This window comes from Alternaria arborescens (genome assembly GCF_004154835.1).
Source record: "Alternaria arborescens strain FERA 675 chromosome Unknown contig_2, whole genome shotgun sequence".
NCBI classification, from domain to species: Eukaryota; Fungi; Ascomycota; class Dothideomycetes; order Pleosporales; family Pleosporaceae; genus Alternaria; species Alternaria arborescens.
The window spans coordinates 205,226-228,571 of record NW_021167857.1 but is presented as its reverse complement, the minus strand read 5'-3'; the positions used below and the strand labels follow the sequence as shown (position 1 = coordinate 228,571).

General features: G+C 51.3%; 11 protein-coding genes across 11 annotated transcripts; 6 read left to right on the top strand and 5 right to left on the bottom strand.

Moving 5' to 3' along the window:
• Positions 1 to 30: 30 nt before the first annotated feature.
• AA0111_g899 (hypothetical protein) lies at positions 31 to 1,701 on the bottom strand (the record flags this gene model as incomplete). Its single annotated transcript, XM_028655497.1, has 4 exons — positions 31 to 275; positions 326 to 981; positions 1,064 to 1,205; positions 1,266 to 1,701. 4 exons carry the CDS (start codon positions 1,699 to 1,701, stop codon positions 31 to 33), a joined length of 1,479 nt encoding a protein of 492 aa, XP_028511031.1.
• Positions 1,702 to 2,483: 782 nt separating this feature from the next.
• Positions 2,484 to 3,905, bottom strand: AA0111_g898 (UDP-glucose 6-dehydrogenase; the record flags this gene model as incomplete). Its single annotated transcript, XM_028655486.1, has 1 exon — positions 2,484 to 3,905. One exon carries the CDS (start codon positions 3,903 to 3,905, stop codon positions 2,484 to 2,486), a length of 1,422 nt encoding a protein of 473 aa, XP_028511030.1.
• A 1,254-nt stretch (positions 3,906 to 5,159) lies between these two features.
• On the top strand, positions 5,160 to 6,473 carry AA0111_g897 (hypothetical protein; the record flags this gene model as incomplete). Its single annotated transcript, XM_028655475.1, has 5 exons — positions 5,160 to 5,417; positions 5,471 to 5,646; positions 5,701 to 5,854; positions 5,919 to 5,987; positions 6,048 to 6,473. The coding sequence occupies 5 exons, from the start codon at positions 5,160 to 5,162 to the stop codon at positions 6,471 to 6,473; spliced, it is 1,083 nt and encodes a 360-aa protein (XP_028511033.1).
• Positions 6,474 to 6,825: 352 nt separating this feature from the next.
• AA0111_g896 (hypothetical protein) lies at positions 6,826 to 8,307 on the top strand (the record flags this gene model as incomplete). The annotated part of the gene is made up of 1 exon (XM_028655464.1): positions 6,826 to 8,307. One exon carries the CDS (start codon positions 6,826 to 6,828, stop codon positions 8,305 to 8,307), a length of 1,482 nt encoding a protein of 493 aa, XP_028511032.1.
• A 523-nt stretch (positions 8,308 to 8,830) lies between these two features.
• On the top strand, positions 8,831 to 10,411 carry AA0111_g895 (hypothetical protein; the record flags this gene model as incomplete). The annotated part of the gene is made up of 1 exon (XM_028655453.1): positions 8,831 to 10,411. One exon carries the CDS (start codon positions 8,831 to 8,833, stop codon positions 10,409 to 10,411), a length of 1,581 nt encoding a protein of 526 aa, XP_028511035.1.
• Positions 10,412 to 10,894: 483 nt separating this feature from the next.
• Positions 10,895 to 11,737, bottom strand: AA0111_g894 (hypothetical protein; the record flags this gene model as incomplete). Its single annotated transcript, XM_028655442.1, has 1 exon — positions 10,895 to 11,737. One exon carries the CDS (start codon positions 11,735 to 11,737, stop codon positions 10,895 to 10,897), a length of 843 nt encoding a protein of 280 aa, XP_028511034.1.
• Positions 11,738 to 13,442: 1,705 nt separating this feature from the next.
• AA0111_g893 (hypothetical protein) lies at positions 13,443 to 15,626 on the top strand (the record flags this gene model as incomplete). The annotated part of the gene is made up of 1 exon (XM_028655431.1): positions 13,443 to 15,626. One exon carries the CDS (start codon positions 13,443 to 13,445, stop codon positions 15,624 to 15,626), a length of 2,184 nt encoding a protein of 727 aa, XP_028511037.1.
• Positions 15,627 to 16,724: 1,098 nt separating this feature from the next.
• Positions 16,725 to 17,896, top strand: AA0111_g892 (hypothetical protein; the record flags this gene model as incomplete). The annotated part of the gene is made up of 2 exons (XM_028655420.1): positions 16,725 to 16,952; positions 17,015 to 17,896. 2 exons carry the CDS (start codon positions 16,725 to 16,727, stop codon positions 17,894 to 17,896), a joined length of 1,110 nt encoding a protein of 369 aa, XP_028511036.1.
• Positions 17,897 to 18,442: 546 nt separating this feature from the next.
• Positions 18,443 to 18,937, bottom strand: AA0111_g891 (hypothetical protein; the record flags this gene model as incomplete). Its single annotated transcript, XM_028655409.1, has 2 exons — positions 18,443 to 18,697; positions 18,746 to 18,937. The coding sequence occupies 2 exons, from the start codon at positions 18,935 to 18,937 to the stop codon at positions 18,443 to 18,445; spliced, it is 447 nt and encodes a 148-aa protein (XP_028511039.1).
• A 514-nt stretch (positions 18,938 to 19,451) lies between these two features.
• On the top strand, positions 19,452 to 21,003 carry AA0111_g890 (hypothetical protein; the record flags this gene model as incomplete). Its single annotated transcript, XM_028655398.1, has 2 exons — positions 19,452 to 19,515; positions 19,565 to 21,003. The coding sequence occupies 2 exons, from the start codon at positions 19,452 to 19,454 to the stop codon at positions 21,001 to 21,003; spliced, it is 1,503 nt and encodes a 500-aa protein (XP_028511038.1).
• A 246-nt stretch (positions 21,004 to 21,249) lies between these two features.
• Positions 21,250 to 22,844, bottom strand: AA0111_g889 (hypothetical protein; the record flags this gene model as incomplete). The annotated part of the gene is made up of 2 exons (XM_028655386.1): positions 21,250 to 22,487; positions 22,553 to 22,844. The coding sequence occupies 2 exons, from the start codon at positions 22,842 to 22,844 to the stop codon at positions 21,250 to 21,252; spliced, it is 1,530 nt and encodes a 509-aa protein (XP_028511373.1).
• Positions 22,845 to 23,346: the final 502 nt, after the last annotated feature.

Sequence of the window (23,346 nt, the reverse complement as noted above, 5' to 3'; positions counted from 1 at the left end):
TCATCGAAGCAAGTAGACGTGGTGGTTTTATTACCAGTTGCCTTCTGCTGAGCCACACGCTGGCGCCGCCTTAGGTATAATCGCCGCCATCTGATTCGCTTCCACCAATTCAGGCGGGGCTGAAGTGGGGTTGCTGAGGCGGTTACTTCCTCGCCCTATCGACCGGGGAGAAGCGGTTCCGGGATGCCCTGTCGACCGAACAAACACATCAGCGACAGAAGTCTTGCAGCCGAAGGATGCGTTTGGCGCACATACTGAAAGGATAGGTGCCAAGTCTTGACAATCGAGTTAGTCCTGGTAGTATCTCGACTTGTTTCGTGCGCACTTGTTTCTAAGAGCTGCACTGTTTCTTCACTCGGTGCCTGAATTCTCTCAGTGGCCTTCGAAATTGTGAGGCGTGGGTAGTTCATGCTGATGTTTGTCGCAATTTGAGATATTGCTAATGGCATGAAGTCGACCGACTTGACAAGCTCAGCAGCTTCAGCTTCGGTGTAGATAACCTTGCTGCTGAGCTTCTTCTTCAAGAGAGCAATCGCTTCAGACTCATTCATCTCGTCGACATCAATGTGGTATGCGCAGTTTCCGGTGATCATCTGCGCAGCCTCGATATTCCTTGATGTGACGAGAATAGACCCTTTTGTCGAAGTGGTGATAAAGTTTCGAATCTGCGGCATGGGTGAATCATCGTTAATGCTATTACTGGATGTGACTCTTGGGGCAGGCGCAGTCAGAATGTCAACAGAGTCGACATTGTCCAGGATCAGGGTCCATGGACCGTTAGAGTCGTCTTTGAGCCAATCATGCACCATAGTAAAGATGTCTGCCGCTTTCTCGTCCCAGCCTCGAAGACCGACTGCCTTCGCTATCTTCCGGAAGTCTTGAGCGACAGTGGCTGGCGTATCGAATGTCACCCAAAACACCCAGGTATCCGGTGCGGCTTTTCTTACGCGATAGCTGTATTCGATAGCTATGCGTGACTTGCTAAACCAGGTATCAGCGGAAGTCATACATAAAATCATGATTGGCAGTATCGTCCGTTGCCAGCGTCAGTTCGAGCACGTACCCAGCGCCGCCAATACCTAGCAAAGCCGACCTTGACCCGGCTTGACATCGCGTCGTAACGTCACACATGACGTCTCGCTCTACGAAGTCCGCCTCTCGCTCAAACGGACAAGTACTTGTTGGTTGTAGTGAGGATTTCTCATCTGAAAACAAGACATTAGCCTATGTCCTTGGAATAGTGTTGAAGAATGGAATATACGTACTACTCGAATGGAGTGCCACGCTCGATAGGCCATAATTCATGGCTTCCATGTATCTCCGAATGACTTTATCCAGCTCGCTCACATCGCTGTCGTATTTAACGCTTTTGATGGACTTCCAGCCACGTGTAGCTCCTTTATCGCCAGGTTTAAACAAAACCTTGTCAATTATCGTCTCCAACTTCTTGATCTGATTGAAGCACTCTTCGATCGCGGGCTTTAATGCTCTCCTTGCATCATCTGTCATATCCTCAACCTTCGCATTCGTATCTCGAAGCTTGAGAACAAAGATGGGTAGTCGGGTGCTGACATGTTTGAAAGCAGTGGGCAGACTATCCTCTTTCTTGCGATATTCATTCAGACGCTCAGCAACCCTCACGCTGATATCGATAACCTGAAGAATGCTAGCAGCGACACTAAGGGCTGCAAGTTCCGCCATGGCATTGCGAGAGGACGGGAAGACTAGTTGAAGACAAAGAAGTCGTAGGCAAGGGGCAGGCAGTAAGACAATATCATGGAGGGGTGAAAGGACTGAGTTTGTGCAGGATGAAGGCGCAGCAAGACTGCGACAACTTGTGATGCATCGACATGGGGTGGCGGCAACAGTGATTCGCTGATTGCACGTACGACGGAAGTGCGAAGGATGCCGTGCGACGCGCCACGAGGCAGCCGCTGCGATGGAGACCGACTACGCATCCCAAGAAACGATCCGAACGCTCAGAGTGGACTGACAATAGTTCGAAAAGGACAAAATCAAGAATCGTGAACTGGCAAGCTGATGCGTGTAGCCAGTGGGTGACTGATGACAGGGGAAAGCGAGCTCCGAATGAACAGGCCTCAACAAACTGTGGTATGCTTTGGTTATCTTCATAACTGTGCGTGTGACCTATGCCGAGTGAGGAGCTTTTGGTGACTTCATTACAGCGTCCATCTATTAGACCATGTGCTGTCGTGTTCTGGGAAGAAGCGTGAGGCAGGTGCGGCTTCCCAACCTTCCTGGACGAGCTACCGGCGCTAACCCAGAACACGACGGAAGCGAGCATCCAAAGGTAGGGAACAACGTCTTCAAAAGAATATTATCAGAATAGCAATGTTATTATCAGGCTTTCGTTCCTGTCGTCTGTTACCTGACCCGACGCCGAACTACAGGTACTAGCTATGTATCGTTCCAATTATGCTATACGAGCTGGATATCTGAAGAAGAAAAATGAAGAAAAGTGACTACAACTCCCTCGATTTGCCGACGCCTTCGTATCGGAAGCCCAATGCCTCCAGAGGCACAGGGTCGACGACATTACGCCCGTCGAACACGTACATGGGCCGTCGCATCACTTGCGAGATGCGCTTCCATGATATCTCTTTGCGCATTGCATCCATGTCGCCACTACGTACCGAGTCTCCACGGGCATGTGCAGAACTGCTCTTGTTGCTAAATTCGTCCCACTCCGTCAATATGACCACGGCGTCGGCGTCAGTACACGCGTCATAGGTCGAAGAGCAGACGGCGAGCCTGCCTTTGATGCTTTGCGGGTGTGGGTTACTGCTCTCGATATCGTGCCGTATTTGCGATTCCTTGACCTGGGGATCGTAGATTCTGACATTCGCACCCTCTGCGAGAAGGTTATTGACGACTGTGATGGCTGCTGATTCACGCGTATCCCCTGTGTCTTTCTTGTACGCGAAGCCGAGGATCGCAAGTGTCTTATTTGAGAGCGAGTTGTACAAGCATCGCACAATACGGCGGGTAAATCGGTCCTTCTGGTACTCATTAATGTCGACTACCGACCGCCAGTAGGCAGCGACTTCGAACAAGTTCAGCGACTCCGCAATATATGCCAAGGACAAGATGTCTTTGCGAAAGCAAGAGCCACCGAACCCAACTGATGCTTTGAGCATTCTAGACCCAATGCGCTTGTCTAGTCCGACAGCGTAGGATACCTCATCGATATCTGCACCTACTGCTTCGCACATGGCACCCAACGCGTTGACACTGCTGATTCGTTGAGCAAGCAGAGCGTTTGCAGCTAACTTTGCCAACTCTGAGCTGAATAGATTTATCGTGATGATACGCTCCGCGCTGACCCAAGCAGAGTAGATCTGGGCAAGGGCTCGTGCAGCCGCCAGTCCTTGAGGAGTCTTCAGAGAGCCGATCAGTACGCGGTCGGGATTCGAGAGATTTTGAATGGCGGTTCCTTCCGCTAAAAATTCGGGGTTCGACAATATCTCAAATTCTACTCCAGGTTTGCTTGTTGCTCTCAGAACGTCTCGAAGTGTGTCTGCTGCTCGGCAAGGTACAGTGCTCTTCTCCACAATAATCTTATTGTCTGTCGCTACAGCTCCAATCTTTCGAACAGCAGACTCCAAATACGACAGTTCGCTTGCATGTCCTGCACCTTGGCCCAATGTCTTGGTTGGGGTGTTTACACTCAACAAGATGAGTTCAGCTTCGGCAATGCCGCGGTCGACATCTGTGGAGAAGAAGAGGTTTGGTGCCCTCTTGTTTGGAATACCGTCGCGTGATGGTTTGACCATCTCCATGAGGCCAGGTTCGTATATGGGGAGTTCGTCTGATTGCCATGCAGCAATACGCTTGCTGTCGTAATCGACTACTGTTACCTGGATGTTGGGATTCGCGTTCGCCATGACTGCCGAAGTCGGCCCTCCCACGTATCCTGCACCAACACAACATATCTTAGTTATGCGGCCAAATAGCTTGGACTCGTTGCTGGAGCGGTATGAGGGTGCCGGAATAGGCGCATCTTGCCGCGTGTGGGTAGACATGAAAGGTATAAGATAGTTGAGAAAGAATGTGAAGGGGGGTTCAACTAGTCTGCTCAGTTGGATAATGATGAAGTAGTCGCTGTGGAAGCCAGAAGGATACCTATAGGTACACAAGGCTATCGAGATCTCGAATGAGATATCCGCAAGCCGCGGACAAGCACCAAGCGACCACCCGCACTCATACTCGCCTGGACGGCTATCGGCATCTTCTACCACCTAGGTTTTATTTATAAAGTACCAATCTGCACTTACTGTGCCGAGCATGGGCCTTGACGTATTGGACCGTTTGGAAGCGTTTGGTCAGAAGTTGAGCACTAGCGCCTCGGAAGTGCCGGGGTCGCCACGGCTTCCTAGGTATTGACGGGGTGCCTGCCAAGCAAGCCTTAGCAACGTCGGTCGTAAAGTCAGTGATGTAATCCTTAGCGTGGAAACCCCACAATACTCGGCGAGGCTAAACTCTGCTGCTGGGTTGAGCAAAGTGCGGCTATGCGTTCATGCGTTCGATTAGTCTTGTTGCAGAATTTCTAGATCCACGCCGAGTTGTTCAGTTTTTCCCTCTGGTCCAAGGACATCGCAGAGGATCGAAGTACTACACAACACTAACAAAAATAGACCATGTTCAAGGAGCTAATATCGGAATTCGGCAACAGATAATCACAGCAAGGTGAGGCAGTGTGCCTAAGATGATGGCTGAGCTAGGCTCTATGGTGCAGCTAATTGCAAGCATTGTATCGGTGAGCCAACACATAGAGGCAGTCATCACACCTTATTCGTTCACGCTGGAGATACAGTACCTGAATCCGGTCATCCCCGTCTTACGCTACGAGGATTCATCGCGTGACATGGCATATATCATGCCTTGCGGGGCGTGAATAGACACGCATGTAAAGAGGCTAAGACGTTAGCGAACCGCAGCAGTCTCCGAAATTGACGATGAGAAGCTAAGTAGCTTTGTCGGTCATAGCCGCAGTGGCGCTACAGTCTCTTCCTACCACCCCTTTTCGGCCCAGATATCGGTTCAGCCAACTCAAATTGGACGAGTCTTTGACTGTACGCAGCCCCATTGCCAGCGCGCACACGACTCTCCCCTACTCAATCAACAAAGACAACAGCAACATGGAAAAGATTGAGATGACTCAGCCCGAGCCGATCCCAAAGCAATCAACCAGCGAGGACGAAGAGTATCCTGCTGAACACCTCTTCAAAGAGAACGAACCATTGCTAGATCTCGAGAGTCAACATGAGGAGAAGCAGGAGCTTGCTCATCGAGCAACCGAACCGGCCGTCAGCCGGACGAAGACTTTCGTGTTTCTGGCAACTTATTTCATAATGAATCTGAGTCTTACCTTCTACAATAAAGCAGTCATGGGCTCGGTATGTAGCACGTATCAGATTGGGTGTGAACATCGAGCTAATAGAACATACAGTTCCCATTCCCATGGATTCTGACAGCAGTACACACCGGGAGTGCTGCTCTTGGAAGTTTGGTTTTCTTGATGTTTGGAAATTTCCAGTTGACGCGACTGACAACGCGCGAGCATCTGGTACATTTCATGTTCTCGCTGCTGTTCACGCTGAACATCGCAATGTCTAACCTGTCGCTGTAAGCAATCGTGCCCTCTCCAATCTTGAGTCAATCACTAATGAGGACTTACAGGGCTATGGTTTCAGTTCCTTTCCATCAAATCATGCGGGCAACCTGTCCACTTTTTACGATCCTGATCTATCGCCTCGTTTTCTCTAGAAGATATGCTGTCATAACATATCTGTCTATTGTCCCTGTAATGCTGGGTGTCGGTCTAGCGACCTTCGTAAGTAACGCCCCTGCACGAAATACATGCGAGACACAAGCTGACTTCGTATACCAATCTTTAGGGCGACTACTACTTCACCGCCCTGGGTTTCACTCTAACTCTTATCGGTGTGGTCCTCGCAGCCATAAAGGTAAGCAGAATCCGAAGGATCATGTACATTATTCACTAAGGATTCTGACAATTAAAATAGACGGTCGTTACCAACCGTTTGATGACAGGGCGCCTGCGACTACCCGCACTGGAGCTACTTCTCCGCATGGGTCCCTTGGCTGCTGTGCAATCTCTGCTCTATTCCGTACTCATTGGCGAGTTCTCGGAATTCCTTGATTTCGTAAAAGCTGGGCATCTGACAGCGGAGAGGATTCTGACAGTCTCGGGTAACGGCCTGCTTGCGTTTGGCCTTAATGTCGCGTCTTTCGAGACGAACAAGCTGGCAGGCGCGCTGACATTGACTATCTGCGCGAATTTGAAGCAATGTCTAACCATTGTATTGGGAGCTTTCTTGTGGGACGTGCCTGTCAGTCCCATGAATGGAGCCGGCATACTCCTAGCTCTTGCAGGCGGAGCGTGGTACAGTAGCATAGAGCTTAGGGCAAAGGCGAGAGCCAGTGGATGAACGAATGACTTGTCGCGTCAGGCTTTTGTTAGTGTGGCACGCTAGTCATGGATATGAATGAGCACGTCCAACCGATCGCTTGGGGCACCAAGCGAAGCGCCAACGTTCCGTTCTTCCCGTTTTCCCAGCGGAATCTGCCTCGCTCCATCAACCTCTTTAGGGATCATGCAATTCATGCAAAACCATAGTAGAATACCATATATGACGCCACAACATACCTTGCCACGGGATCACACGGCATGCACCGCAAGGCGTGCGTTGCTTGGCTGCGAGCAGACTAAAATTAGCATTAACTTACCATTGATCATATCATAGTCAACTCTAGAGAGTTGTGGCTCAACACACCTGCGCCATGCCTCGTCCCAGGACTCTCGCTGCTGGAATCGTGGCTTTTGCGACCCTAATATTTCTCTGGACTGCGCTACATCTTGGGTCACTCGACGCCATACGTGGAGCCACGGCACAAGATGCGCTCACGAGCAGTCTTAAAGAGTCACGTCTTCACCTACTCATAGTGGCTACCAGCAGTGGCCTCGATTTATGCCGCCTCCTTCTCTCCGCCTCCATTCTCTCGTACCCAACCCCTGTTTTGATCGACTGGGCCGGAGAGGGTGCATTCAATGCAGCAGAAACCCACCTTGCGAAGATCGCAGGTCCCCTTCGCTACCTCGAAAACCTAACAACCATTCAGGATAACGACATAGTCCTTCTCCTGGACGGTTTCGACATCACCTTTCAACTCAGTCCGGACGTATTGTTAAAACGGTACTTCGAGGAAACGGCTACTGCAAACGAGCTTTTGATTGCCAAGTATGGCAAGAGCCATGTGCGGAAACACAACATGCACAACAGCATCCTCTTTGGTCCGGACAAAACATGCTTCCCTGGAGATATACAGCGTTTAGCATGCTGGGTTGTACCGCAGTCGCCCCTCCAACCCGATGCATTTGGCCCTTATACCGACGGTTGGGGCGATATGCTACACGCAAGACCACGCTGGTTAAACTCTGGCACCATCATCGGACCCGCGGCAGAAATGCGAGATATGTTTCGTGCGACTCAAGAGAAGATCCATAAGACGTATGATCCTGAGTACGTGTTGCGCAACTCTGACCAGAAGTATTTTGCGGATGTATGGGGCGACCAGGAATATTCGCGTATATTGTCGCATGAGGATGTGCCTTATGGAATACCTCAAGAGGTCCAAGAAGCTGGTCTACCGGTGCTTGAGGAGGGTCAGAAGACTGAATATCATATCGGTCTAGATTACCGATCAAGCTTATTCCAGACAGCGGCTGGATACAGGAATTACATAGCGTGGATGACGACAAACCGGTCTTCGTTTCCATCAACATCAACGTCCGTGGAACCGTACCGCATAGATCTACAAGAAGACGTGTTACAATCCAAGAAGCCTTTTGCTGCCATTTCTGACGACGCAGCATTACAAAAGACTTCTTGGCGTAATGTGTCTCTCGGCTTCAACACTGTCACTGGGCAGGCTTTTCCACTGCTACACTTCACAGGCGATAAGTCCTTCCGAGACACTTGGTGGCCCCGTATGTGGTATTTCGAAGAGGCTGAACGCCTTCAGCGTGCGTCTGCTCAGATACACGATCAGCAGATCGGATCAGACCTTATCAATGGGGTTTCTTGGACAAAGAATATACCATACGATGAGACAGAACGCAAGGTTGAAAAGAAATCTGGAGCTTGGAGTGATCAGGGAGAAGCGCTCCCATGGGAAGCTCTTTGCGGATCTCACGAGCGCGCTTTGTACAGTTCAGAGTCGGGACCTGAAGATGTTCCGTTTGCGGAGACTATATACCACTGAATTTTTCAACGGCGGGGGTTATATTAATTACATGTCGATACCATCATAGATTCCTTACACGAAATCGTTTACTTCCAAGGTTCCGCCACATGTTATCTTTGGCAAATATATGTCTAGTCTCATTTTCCACACCTACTCGTATCAGCGCTTTTCACTAGAGATCCTGCGCTTACTGTGATATGTAATCGACCGAATAGGTGTCAAATGCCGTGGAAACACTAGTGACCTGTCTCGGCAGACTTGTTCCGATGCCTGCAACCACACTTCGGTACCCACACCCTGCACGTCCATCCGCCATTTCCCGGAGTGGAATCGACAATACACTAGCGAGCATCGCTACCAACGCCACACGGCTATGGCATCCGATTAGTCCCAATGTAAGATTGTATACTAGCAAAGCGGACTGATATCACACACGGCTCATCGCCGGCATGTGCCATACGCTTGCTCAGGTTCAAGTGCTTTGCCAGCTCACATAGTGCAAACGTCGCACTCCAGCCGTGTGACTGCATCTGCATAATCGATGCGTGGGTACAAGCAAGTCTCGAGCGAGTACCTGGACGCCGCAGTCGGTCGACTACCGACTCTGAGTCGACGGCGCCGGGTACTCGTCGCAGCGACTTTCATACTCCTTGTCATTTTACTCTTTGCTGTCAACGATGACCGTCACCTTGTTCCAAATTCTATACCCTCATCCCTCTCCTCTCCATTTTCTGGCAAGAAAGATACACCGAAGAAGTCCGCGATCCTTCACCTTCTTATCCCTGCAGATCACAAAGATGTCAATCTTTGCAAAACAATGCTAAGCGCTGCAGTGGCTGGATATCCAACTCCAACGCTGATCAACTGGGGTGCCAAATTCGACGATAAAACGCTCGTGGCTGGAGGTTCGCATTTAGCCAAGATCAGTGGTGTACTCGAGTATCTGCGTACACTTGGACCGGAGCGTGACGACGACCTATTATTGCTTGTGGATGGATATGATATCTGGTTTCAACTGCGTCCCAGTGCGCTGGTATCGCGCTTCCACGCCATCAATAACGAGGCGAACACGCGGATACAGCAAACTATGGGTTCGAAAGCAGCAGCTGCAGAAGGGATAAGCCAAAACATCATCTTTTCTGCGCAGAAGCGGTGCTGGCCATGGAAGCCAGAAGACCCACCTTGTTACGCTGTTCCGCAGTCTTCGCTGCCAAACCACATCTACGGCCCCGAAACGGATACGGATATTGGATTTGAGAAAAATCCATATGTTAAGTTTCGGCAACGCTATCTCAACTCTGGTGATGCGATGGGTCGCGTAGGGGCGATGAAGGCCCTCTTCGAACGGGCGATGGAAAAGGCAGAAAAGGACCGGAACTTCGGCAGTGATCAAAAGATCTTCAGTGAGATCTTCGGAGACCAGGAGTTCCAGCGAGAGGTCATGAGACAGCGGCATCGGAATGTTTTCCAGAAGATGGGAGGCTGGTTAACTGGTAGGAACAGTATCCTCAACCCACAGTCTGAGCGACACTTGCGCGATCACAAAGGAGGAAAACCCGATGAGTTCGGTATAGGGTTAGATTATGCTAGTCTGCTTGGCCACCCGACGGTGTTTGCAGAGGAAGATTCAGCATGGGTGACATATGATGACCCCAAGTCTATCGCGCAAGCCTCCGCCGAGCTCAAAATTGCGCCAGTACGCGTACATGACCTCGCCCAAGATGTCACAGACTCGCAGCCACCATTTCGCCCAGCAGTCGTTGCTCCCGGTTCCACCTTCTCTGAAGATAAAACCTGGCGTGAAGTCCCTCTCTATACCAACATGTGGACGAGAGTCGTTCCTGGTCTCATTCATCACAATGCTCATCGAGACGGACTGAAGTCGCTGCGCGTCTCGGTCTGGGATCGCATGTGGTACTTCAACCATTCTAGAAAGTTGTTTGAGTCGAACGCTGCCGGACCGGTTGGTCCCGTCGCTGTCGTGCACGATGATGATGGGAAGGAGCAGGCGTGGTGGAGTCCGATTGCAGAGAAGGGCGGAGCGAAGTCGGACAAGGGTGAATGGCTACCATGGGATGATTTGTGTCAGGAGTTTGAAGGCGAGGTGTTCAGGGATAACTAGATATTCAGCTCATTGTTTAATGCGTTTCAATGGAAGTCAAAGACAGCCCAAGTGTATATCGTTGGCCTATGTGCATGTGTTATTGAAGCTTTGGAAAGCAGAAATATATAACGTCAGAGTGACCGTAGAGGAGACGCAATACCAGATAAACGAACTGTGGTTTTGGGGATCTTGGAGACCCCATGAAGACGGGACAAGCAGACCCAGATCCACTCTCAGGTCTAGACTACCATGATCGCAGCACCCACAACACGAAGCACGACCGTTTTCGACCTAGAGAATAGGGAATCACATGAACCAATCGGTGACACCATCCCAGTAGTTGGGGTCATCATCATCGTCCATTGTCGAGCCTGGACTCCCGCCACTTCTAGTGTGTTCCAATTTCATCGCCTCTTGCACAGTGGGCCATTCTACCGCACACGTATCTACTCCGTCGTGTGTCTATTGGTTGTCGTTGGTACATGCAGTAGAAGTCTCTGCCTAGTAAGACCCGCAGTAAGACTCGTCACTTTCTTCATCGCTCTCGTCATCGCTGATAGACACCATGTCGAAGCTGCATTGCGCAGGGTTTGGAAGCTCGACCCATGTATCTTGGCTGGAAACTGGACTAATCATATCGTACTCAGCAGCGTCTGAATCTGAGGTGCTCTCTCGAATGTCAGTTTCCAGGTGGCAGACGGTACTAGGAATCGGACGGCGATAATTCTGTTTGATTGGATCCAAGTCTACAGGGTGGGGTTCGAGTAGTGGTGACATGCGCTGCTGAGACTCTCTACAATTGTAGCGATCAGATAAGGTAGCAGTATCCAATGAAGATGTATCCGCTGTTACGAGATTTGGTACTTGTGCACCTGGAGCGAAATCGGTATTCCACGCACGCTTCGTCTCCAGCCTATCATACAGATCTGTAACGGGTGAACGAGAACAGTCTTCTGGTGGTACAGGGGCGGATGAATCAACAAGAGCGGCTGCATTGTTGTCTGTGAAAACTGGGGCCCCAGTCATAGGTTGCTGGGATGCGGAAATGCTACCATGCCCGATGAGGTGCCCATCGGCGAAGAACTTGGATTTTTTCTTGGGTTGTAAAGGAAAACTATTGCATTCGGGAGGCATATCAGGGTCAGCTGCCACCAAAGGGCGTTGCCAACGGCCATGGAAATGTGAGTTGACGATTGTGCGTACATCATCGAGGTAAGGCTGTTCTCGTCTCAGGCTGCAATCAGAGGTCGAACCATAGCTCTCATCGTTTGCTATGCAATGTTCGGCGGATAGAGTAGTTTGCGCCAATTGTATCGGGGATGTTGTAGACGCATCGGGTGGCATGTTGCATCTTGTAGGAAAGTCGAAGAGCATTGGACGGGACGTCTTCGAAACCTGTGTCAACGGCATTGGAAACGCTGGTTTCTCCTGCTGGATATCTGAGTCGAACGTGGATCTGATAGGCACTATTTCGAAACTTTTCGACGCGAGTGCAGAGCATGCTGCGCTTGTTACTGCGTCCTGTGTATGAGAGGAGGACGTGGGTGGAACTAAGAACTCTGGATAACGCAAGTCTTCCTGAACGCAACTTGCTCCCAGAAATCTGGATTTGGATGGATACCGTCCTGGAGGGTCTGGGCAGGCAAGAAATGCGGAAAGTGGGAAAAATCGTGGATTCTTTCGTTCAGCCTTTGGGACACTAGAACGGGTTTGACATTGCGGCATTCTGATCTGGCATGGTTGCGACTCGTCGGGCACCTTGTGTTCCTCCGATATCACCGCTGTCCGTGCAGGGTTGGTCGTAGCGGCCATCGAATTCGGCAGGAACTGTGGGGCCCAGAGAGGCCTGTCGACATCGAAGGAGGTAGCTTTGGTAGTTGCGGCACTTGAAATATGGGTGGCAGTTTCTGGCATCCCTGGTTGGGACGGCTCGTCATCATGGAGACGTAACGCAGCGAGTCTCTTACACAGCACGCTAATGCTGTTGTGATCGCGCCCTGCAGTGACCTTCTTGGTCGTTTCTTTGCTTCTGTGTCGTTTTCCACCCCGCTTGCCTCGCCGCTTTGTGCTTCTACTCGAGGTGGGTGCGAGATCGAAATCCTATCTCGTCTCGGCGGTCGACTGGTTCAGCTCTGCCAAAACGCTAAATCTGTTTGCTGTAATGACTTAGTGACTTGATAGCATCCACATGGGAGCCAACGAACGAGTAGGGGTGAATTCGTGCTGATGAGGACAAGTCGTCAAGCAGTACTTGGCAGAGATGGCCCCCGTATCACGTTCTCGACAATCGGGGCAGCGATAGTCCTTGAGAGGACGCGCAGGCATGGAGGTCTTGTCATGGTAGGATGGTTGAGCTTGTCCCAGGATCATGCTATAGGTGTAACGAAAGGCGATGTGGACTAGGAAATACAGAGCAAATGAGAACAGGGTGACAGGATGATGGACTTGGTATCTCTGTGTTATGACGTGTGGTAGTAGGAGAATGGAGTATGCAGAAGACAGTCTAGTGTTGATGGCATGTGACGGAAGGCTGTTTCTCTAAGGAAGGAAACGCTGGCTGTGCAACCATATCTCTAGTTATGCCTTCCAGCATTGCACGAGGAAGTCACGTTCTCTCTTGGCGAGGAAGGCACGACCAATGCAAGCTGAGGTATGGATGCCGATGAGGTTAGCGTGGAGTCTTTCACCCTGACTGGAAGTGGACACAACATGAGACCACACAAGACAAACGCGTAAAGCGAGACATCATAGACAAAGAAAAGTTGTCGCCTCGCCGTGTCTCAGTGAGGGCTGGTGGGAGATGACAAATGGAGCTTAAGCTAGGGCCATGACCTCAGAGTGCTTGAGCTAAAATTGGTGGGGAAGCCATCTCTCCATCTCTGCCTGGACTTCTTTGCTGTCGACTAACCCCACCTCGCAAATACCCTCGCCGCACACATCTCCCGTCCCAGGGCGCTCCAGGATAATTGGCAAGAACCACGAAGCTGCAATTACCTGGAGCCGCTTCCGCATCCGCTGTCGCACTTAGACTACCACCTTCCTAGCAAACATGGCCGACACCGCCGCACGCCCAGGCTTCGCGCAGAAGCAGCACCGTCGCCCAGGATCGCGCATCGTGCCTGCCATCCCATACCGTCTGTCCAAGTCTCAGCCATCTGCCAGGCCCATTACTCCAGAAGGCTCCCACAAAGGCGCCGTCGCTCAGCTATCTGAGCCGCAGCCGGAGCCGCAAACAGTGCCGGAGAAGCAGATCGAAGAGCACGCGGAACAGAAGCATGCAGAGCCTGTGCAAACCCCTCTCACACCCGAGTCGGACGTTTCTGGTGTCGACAAGGGAGAGCTGCCAGCAGATGGCTTGGCTAGCCCATCGCAGAATGGGCACAAAGCGCCATCAGACGCTCAGGGTAGGTTTCCGCTGTGGGCTGCTTCTAATGTCCAACACACACTAAGTTCTGAAGATGCAGGAAACCAAGTCAACGGACATACCAATGGACATGCCGACGAGAAGCCTCCCCCGCCGACGGAGCCCAGCGCCGAAACGAAGCCAGCCGTCAACGGGGTGCACCGCAAGTTGACCATACCCTCTCACCTGCCCCCACCCTTCTATCCCTCGAACAAGACCGATACGCCGCCGGCAGAGGGGAGTGACACTCCATCGCATCGACACCAGCTCAGTGCAGGCGCCCTAGTCTTCAGGAGCGCAAATGAGTCACCAGCACCTCCTGTGACATCTCAAGAGCCAGAGCTCCATCCACACGAACAGCATGTGCTGCCCCGTCCTCCGCCTGGCTTTGGTCCCCAGCAATTTGCGCCCTTCTTTCCGGGTCATGCTCAGCATCCCTCTCAGGCAGGAGCGCCCTGGCACATGCCCCCAAACACAGTTGCGCCGCCTGATCCCACGTACGCAAACGGCTCTGATTTCCGCCCCTCCCAGTTTCCTAGTGGTCCGGACGGCTACTCGAACCCTTACAACGGCCATTTCTCGTTGGAACAGGCACCTTTCGTCGCAAATGGTACCCTCACCTCTCATTCGCAGTCACCGAGCAAGACACAATTTGGCGAGACGGTACCGACTTCAGAGCATGGGGAAGAGCATCGTGCGTTGCCCTACCAGAACGGCACTGCGCCTCCTCCCGCTGAGCGCCTAGAGGAGTCGCCTTTTGAGCTTGCGGGTTATCTTTCTACGCAGTTTGGGAATCCAGAATTCGCCGACTTTGTCCTCCAAGTCCGATCTCCGGAATCGATCCTGGTATCAGTGCCTGTGCACGGCATCATAGTGGTACGCAGTCCAGTCATAGCAGAAGCTATCCGTCGCAGTCCTGTCCCAAGTCATCGTAGCAGGGATGCGCGTCGGCTAGTCGATGTCGTCGCGCTGGACCCTTTCACCACTGGCGAATCTCTGGGAGAGGCTGTCAGAGTGCTGTATGGTGCCCCACTTCTTTCCGCCCAGACCTTCCTCTATGGCCTCGCACCTTACATGTACGAGAGTGACCAAGCAACTCCCTCCAATGACGCTCGCCGGCGCATGCAACAAATTCTGAGTTATATTGCGGCAGCAAGGACTTTCCAGATACCTAGCATGCAGGCACGTGGCATCGAGATTGCAAGGATGCTTCTTCGATGGGACACTGTGGAACAGGTCTTGCAATACATCCTGCAAGCCAATTCTGGACCACGGTCAAGAGCCGAAGGACCTGATACGGACGACCCCTTCATCTCAACGCTACTGAACTACGCTCTTGAGTTCCTTGCCTTCACCTTTCCTATCGACTTCAAGCTGTACACCATAGCGCCTGAGTTCTCTGACGCACCACGTCTGCCTGCAGTCGTTGAGAATCGCCAGGCCGCGCATAATCCACGGCTAAGCAAGATTCGCTTCGGTGATGCACCGACGGAAGATGACCACCAGCCCAGCCATTCGACTGTCGTGTTGTCGACCATTCTTCTATCGCTACCGCTTCCGCTCGTAGAGCGCCTCTTCAATCATCGTGCGACAGCGAGCCAGATTGGGTGGACTGGTGCTAATAAGATCTTACGGGATGTCGTCAACGAGCGCGAAAATCGACGCCAGAAAGCTTCAAGAAGCCAGTTGAAGCCGACTCAAGATGGCACAATTCCTGCCGGGCTGCTAAGCAACGTCTATCTTGAAGAGCGCGTGGAACAGGTCGAGCCGTCGCCGCTGCATCCTTCTGGTCATCGCTTGGCGACAAAACGGGTCGCTGGTGAGACCTGAGGGGCCGTCCGAACAAGTGGAGCCTCAACGACGTTAGTTCTTTCTCATGTCAAAATTCGATATCGGCACTCATTTTCTGGCCGAAACATACAAATCGGGTAGGTTCTTTCCTTGGGTTGTATAGCATAGTGAGCGTTTATGGGCGTTCACGCAGGCGTTGTGAGCGAATCCTTCTACCATAACCTTTCCTTCGGTCACCAAAAGTATGAAACGACATGACGAAGCATATTCCCCAAGATTACGATAGCATGGCAGCTTGGCACTGTTTGTACATCATTACGGCATGTTTCCCTTTCTCTATGATGATGGCGTCTGGGGCAGATGCGTCGAATTAGGCGCTGCCTGGTACACAACTGTGAAAGTTGGGATCTGAAGGCTTAGATAGACCGCACAAAAAGCGGAAAAATAGTATTGATGGTATTGAACGAATCACGCAAATGAAGATGATAAAATGTCATGACTACGTAGGTACAGAAAAGTAAACCTTAGCGAACAGTCTCAAACAAAGCTTGCCTCGGCTGAATACACGGCTATTAGACGGAAATAACGCTCAGCACGTTTCGTGACGTGCTTGTCGCCGCACTCCGTTGTTTGTACTTCCCAAGGTTCGGCTAAAGCATCAGACTTTATTAATAACAGAAACCCCTAACGGAAGTCCGAACCCGCAAAGGTCATGGTCGCGCGGCAAGCACGTTTCGCTTGGTGTTGCTCGGTCTTAACTTCGAGCGAGCTGCTTATGGTGGAGAAGCTCAAGGAAGGAAAAGGGCCTGTGGTGCAGTCCGTGTTTGTATTCAGAATCGTCTAGCCGGACGCCTCAAGTCATACTACCCTAAGCTTGATATATGATCTACCGGGCCCACTTGTTTCCTTCGATCACTTTCCGATCTCCTTTCCGTACGCGGTGCCGTCAGCTCTATAACATTCACGACGTTCTTTTCTTGTGCGTTTCTTGGCCGCAGTAAACCGGCTGAGCCGTTGTGATAACCATATTTCCGGGAATAAACTAATTCGACGCTTACTACCGACCCAACCAATCCGCCGTCGTGACACCGAGAAGGGTCAACAGCGCTGTCGATCACGAAAGCTGCCGCTACGGAAATGGGGATAGAACACGCCAACGACCCATCGCTCGAGCGACATACGCAAGCAGCAGCGATATCAGATGCATCAACGACTTTTGATGAGAAACCCAGTCACCAGGCGTCTCTGGATTCACTGCACAGCGCGAGCACCTCTGTGGCGAATCGGGACCAAGAGAAAGGTCAGCACGTGACTGAAGCTACGGATGAAGAACGCGCTGCAGGTTTAGGGACGACGCTGGAGCCTGTAAGTGACGGTCCTGTCTGGACTATATGAGACATATTCTGATTTCGTCCACCGACTTTTAGGTCCGATCAGCGCATCCTAGCGTGAAGGATGTCTCCAAGATCCCAAATGGAGGCTTATGGGCGTGGTTACAGGTACTGGGTGGATTTTTTCTGTTATTCAATTCTTGGGGCATCATCAACACATTCGGATCGTATCAAGCCTACTATGAGACCAACCTACTTGCCGACTCGAGCCCTTCGTCTATATCATGGATCGGTTCCATCCAGGCTTTCCTCCTTCTCTTAGTCGGCGCACTCACTGGCCCAATCTATGATGCAGGATATTTTCGCGAACTACTCATCGTGGGAAGTGTCATGTTGGTTCTGGGCCAAATGATGCTCAGCCTTTGTCATACGTACTGGCAAGTACTCCTCGCGCAGGCCTTCTGTATAGGTATTGGGACAGGCTGTTTGTTCATCCCCAGTGTGGCTATCCTCTCCACGTACTTCTCCACCAGGATCGGAACAGCTATTGGACTCGCCGCATCTGGATCGTCGTTTGGAGGTGTCATTTATCCCATCGTATTCCATAAGCTTCTCCCCCAGATTGGATTTGCATGGACGACGAGGGTTTTGGGCTTCATTATCCTCGCCACCATGATCATACCAAATGTATGCATGCGCGTCCGCGTCCTACCAGCAAAATCACGCTCGCTTCTCGATCTTCGCGCCTTCTTGATCCCAGCGTATAGTCTTCAAGTTGCTGGATTCTTTCTCGGGTTCATGGGACTGTATATGCCATTCTTCTACGCACAAGTCTACGCCATCCAGGAACATATTACCAACGAGAGTCTGGCCTTTTACCTTCTCGCTGTCATGAACAGCACGAGTGTGTTTGGTCGTATAGTACCCAACTTGGTATGCTTCTCGTCCCCCTATCGTCTCACTATTCATTACATTTGATAGTTACAGTTCGCTGACTTTTGTATACAATAGTTCTCTGACAAAGTTGGTCCATTCAACGTCGTAATTCCTTGTACTATCATATCGGGCCTCCTCTGTATATGCTTCATATCCGTCTCATCCACTGCCGGCATAATTGTCCTCATGGCATGTTACGGTTTCTTCTCCGGATCTTTCGTTTCGCTACCACCCACCATTATTGTTCACTTGAGCACCGACGCACGAGACAAGATTGGCACGAGACTAGGGCAGAGTTTTGGAGTCGTGGCTGTGGGTCTGCTTGTTGGAACGCCGATTGGAGGCGCAATCCAAGGCCATAGCGGTTTCGATAGTCTCTGGGTGTTTGGAGGGTGCTTACTGTTTGGAAGCGCTGTGCTGCTTGTCACTGCGCGGGTAGCGTTCAAAGGGTGGAAGCTTTTGGTCAAGGCGTGAGACATACGAATGGTGAAGAATATATCATCAAAAAAATTACACAATCTATACGTTAAAAGAGATATATCCGATCGCAGATATTCGGCGTAAAAAGGAAATCTATGAATAATCACATCATTGTGCTTCGCACCACGCTTTCAAGTCATTGTTGTAACCTTCCCATCCCCTCCTTGTCTTTTCTGGGAAGCCGAATTGTCGGGCTACCACGTTTTCGCCCATCAAAAAGGCTAGTGCGCCACTGAAGACTTCTTCTTGTGTGAACTTTGTACCACCTGGAATGGTGCTGCTGGGCTCGAAAACGAAAGAATGCGTGCCTGTAAACAGGAGCGGTATTGAGCCGGTCCATGCAAAGGAGGTGGGTGTATTGTGCTGTAAGTGCATTAGATGATGCTCAGCTAGAGTCTGGTGGGCACGTACTTCGATTGGTGCGTCCATCTTTTGACCAGATGAAAAGACGACGCGTATCTTGTTCCCTGATTCGACCGGGCCGAGTGGGCTTAGGGACGTGAAGAAGCCTTTGTGATACCTGGAAAGGGATGCAAAGTCGAGGAACTTTGCGCGGACAGTTTCTGGTGGTGATGCAATGTCGATGCTTGCTGTGACCGTCATGGCTATGAAGTGGCAGCTGAGATGCAGTGGATATTGAGCAGGCCTGACGAGCACGATTTGGTGTTATGAAGGCGAAGTTGAGATTGGATGTGATGGGAGGAGGCGATACACTGGGCGATACTTATATGTTGAGAAGCGTGTCTACCCTCTCGTGCGTACATGTCTACAGTCAAAGTCGCCTGGTGAAAGAGCTCGCTATACCTTTTGCGGCTCAATACGCGGGCATGCACCTGCAGCCTTCTCGCACAACTATGCTGGCATTGCAGGTGTGCTCAAGAAACCCAGTATCAGAGTCGCGATGGGAGAGATTAGGACCGGGCGTTACGTGCAGACGTGAGGGGCCTGTCACCTCGCCCAATGAGCCGCAAGTGGTTTAGCTCGACCCTGTATTAGGCTGACATGTCGTGCTAGCTGCAGTCAGCCCATCTACTCCCCACCTTCCTCTTCAGCCATCTCGTTCAATGTACCACATTCGTCCCAGCTGTATGTGTCTCGCAGGAATCAGGTTCAGGCCATGGTCAATGTAGCCGGTCGTTCGAAAGGATGCTCAACCTGCCGCAGACGCCGTGTCAAGTGCGGTAAGCGACAGTCACCTGCATGTTGGATGTAAGGCTGACAACTTTGAAGACGAGACTCATCCTATCTGTCGAAGATGTGAAAAGGCAGGATTCCAATGCGACGGACCGCAAACCACGGTTTTCATACAAGGCAAGATTGTCAAATCTAGAAGATCCCAGAAGCCAAAGGGTAGTGTGGCCAGCTCGGATGCAACAACGATTTGGAGAAGGCGAGATGTGGAAGAGTCGGCATCTCTATCCCCTGACAACCAGATTTCCATTCCTCGAGTGAGGTTCAGATTCAACGAAAATGAGGTCTACATTTGCTATCTGCGCCGCCATCTTCTTCCCAATGGCCCGATCGATTTAGGGCTTCAGGAGCTCCAAGCCTCAGATATTGATACCAAGGATTCATCGATAGCGAAAGAGGGTGCCCCGTTGTTCATTCAGGCTGCGCTCAGCTTCGCAACCCTATTCTTTGGTTCGCGCTACCAGCAGAATGGAATTCTCACCCAGGGTTACACCATACATGGTGTAGCTCTCAAGCGACTGAACGAAGCTCTGGGTGAGCCTGAGCGTCGTATGTGCGACGATGTTATCGTTTCCGTCATCATTTTGGCGATGCTTGAACTTTTCATGCCTACCGGCCCGAAGAACTGGCTCAAACACATGCTTGGCCTCGAACAGCTTCTGGCATTACGTGACCCAGGATCTCTGGTGTACGCGTCATTTAGAACGTTGGAACTATACAAAGGCGTGCGACACATGATATTGATTGCATCGCTGAGGAACAGATCACCTTCCATCTTTGCGCGACCAGAGTGGAAATCCGTATTGAGGACAGCGCTTTCGTTGGAAACTCCGGAAGAACAAGACTTACATGACGTGCTCGCAGATTGCTCGGTGTTAATGGCTGTCAGCGACGAGACCTTCAAAGCTCAGCATGTATCTGGCTCAGAATTCCCGCGACGACGACAAAAGATCCAGTGCAGAGCCGAGGAGTTACTAATATTCCTCGAGGCTTGGAAAGTTCGGTGGGATGATAATGAGGAGAACATCTATATTGAAGAGCGTGTCGAGGCCATTACAGCTGGGACACCGCCACGAACTATCTACAGGTTCATCAACGACTCAGCCGCGCGGATGTTGATGCTGTATAATACGGCTCTGCTCTACGTACTTAGGATTATGGCGACTTTAGAAACTACACAGCACAGTCCTCACCATGATCCAGACAACCTCTTACAAGGACACGCAGATACAAGCGTTCTGAAGGAGAGCTCTTATTATCCCTCTATCCAGGCTGCAGGACTGGATATTGCCCGTTGCATTTCGGATTACCTACAGCATAAACGTGCACGTGGGGAAATGGACTTTGCTTCCCCTGTCGTTCAGTGGGCTGTGATCATTGCTGGAACGGCACTGGGGTCTGAGGACTTGGACTGGATGGTGGGACTATTGAAGGGAGATGTCACGCTTGACGTCGCGAAGAGGGCATGGGAGATGTGAACGTGCCCACAGATCTCTCCTCGTTGGTAAGCTAGGAGATTAAGAGCTGAGTAGCTGCGCCGCAACTGGTTGTGTAAGCCCTGACCAAAAGCAGTTTTCCTATATTTGGAAGACCACTTTTCGGTTGCAAGATTTGAATGGCTCAACAATACGCTATCGATTGTTCGTTATGCGTATATCCAGGAATCCTACTGGCAGCCTTACAGTTGCGCACCCGGAAACACTGCTGCTTCGGAAACCATCCTCCTATCTCCCGACGATCTTCTTCTCAAGATATCGCGCAGGTATATACACAAGCGCGGTTACAACGAATGTAAATTCATTCGCGACATCACCACCATCAGATCCAATAAGACCTCCCAGCGGTCCAACATACCAAGTTTCTACCATGCCCATAATCCACGCCACGATACCGATGACAAACGATGTGCCAGCAGCGATACCGAGCGGAAGACGACTGGGATCGTTCCACGCGTCCAGGTCGTAGTTGTCAAAGTTCATACGACGGAAGATGACGTGTTCGCTGCATAGAATGACAAAGTACTGCGTAGTCCAGTAGCCGAGGAGACTAAGGAAGTTCTCAAGGTAGACGCTGAGTTGCTCGCGGCCGCCGATAGCGAGACCAAGGATGGCAGCGAAGCAAACCAGGATCCAGATGAAACGGGGTACGCGTGCGAAAGGGCGGGCAAATTGCTGGCAAGAGATGGCGGCACTGTAGATGGAAATGACGTTTACGTTGATACCGGAGAGGACCAGGAGGGTGAGAATCAGTTTGGCGAAACCGCGAGGGTAGAGCATGGTTTGGATAAGGAAACCCAGACCCTCGTTGTCGTACGTTTCTTGCCACTCTGGTCGGTTGTGCATGCCGGAAGACACCACACAGCCTGCTAGCATGCCAATAGAAGTAGGAATCGCGATGCCGAAGGTTGTCATGAGGAAGACCTTCCAGCGCGAGACGTTGACAGGGTAATGGACGTAGTAGTCGGAGGCCATGGTCTGCCACGATGCTGAACTTCCGTAGACAATAGCAATCAAGCTCAGAACCTGTCCACTGAGGTCTGCTCCCTTCAGATCGGTTTTGGTGCTGTTGTCCGCGTACTTGCCCGTCTCCGCGAAGAAGATGATGAAGATGATAAAGAAGATGAACCACGCATAGCGTTCGTATACCAGGATTGCTCGCAGACCAACGAACGAGATTATCGTGGCAACGACAGCCAGGATGACTATACCGACGATCAGGGAGATATGGCCATCCGCTACAGCCGTTAGTGCTAAACCACCCGTGATGCAAGCCACAGACGCCCAGCCAATCTGCACGATAGTGTTAAGAGCAGCAATGAGCTTGTTAGGCCACCATCCAAATGCATATCTTGACACTGAAATCTGCCTCAGTCCCGTCGGCGCACCAAAAGTGGCTGCGAATCCGGTGGCAGCGCCACCAAGGATAGACGCAAAGATGGTGATGACAATACTCTGGCGAAGCGCTATAGGCACACAAATTGAATCAGTCGAGCAGTTCGCAAGAGCGAGGGAGGAGCAAAATCCTTACTCAACCCGAATTGAGGTCCCAGAAGGCCGGTGGCAAAACAAGACGTGTTCATGGTTCCGGATGCCCATAGGAAGAACATGTTGAGTTGGTGATGCCATGGTACGTGTCCCTTTTCCTCTGGCAGCTTGCGACTGATGGCTTCTGATTCAATTCCCAGCTTCGCGTCTAATCTGGCTTCGAAGCGGCGTAGCTTGGCCAGGAGCCCTGTTTCGCGGGTGACGGTCGCATCGCCGATTCTCCCGCTGTCAGTTGAGACGCTGGTTTCGTCCTGGGCCTTTTCCGCTGAAAACATCATGGAATGTACCGTAGTAACGAATACTCAGAAGAATGGTGGTACAAAAGTAGTAATCATGAAAGAGTGTGAACCGTCCAGGGTCCGCACCGAGCGAAACATTCTTGCTCTTTAGTACACACTACCCCACCCATCGCGCACAATCGGCTCCGGCCGCGTCATGAAAAGCCGTTTGACGCCGGTGGCAGGGCACGAGAAAAAAGAGTTGCCGTATGCCGCCTAGCTTGTGTGGCTTGCAAGAGCTAGTAGCTCCACTCTTATCTTTGACAAGCAATTCTGGGCAAAGCTTAGCTTTCCGGCAATCATCGACTATTCCCTCGGTAGAAATCCTGCGCGTGTGCCCTGCATGTGGTGGACAGCTTATCAGGACTCGGCCCCCGCAATTGTCCTAGCTGTTACATGGGCTGGCTAGCTTGGTGATATGATGCCGTTCTCATGTCATGGGTGTAGAGTAGATGAGTGTGTTGCAGCTTCCATGCAGGTACGCAGCACTTGGTATGAG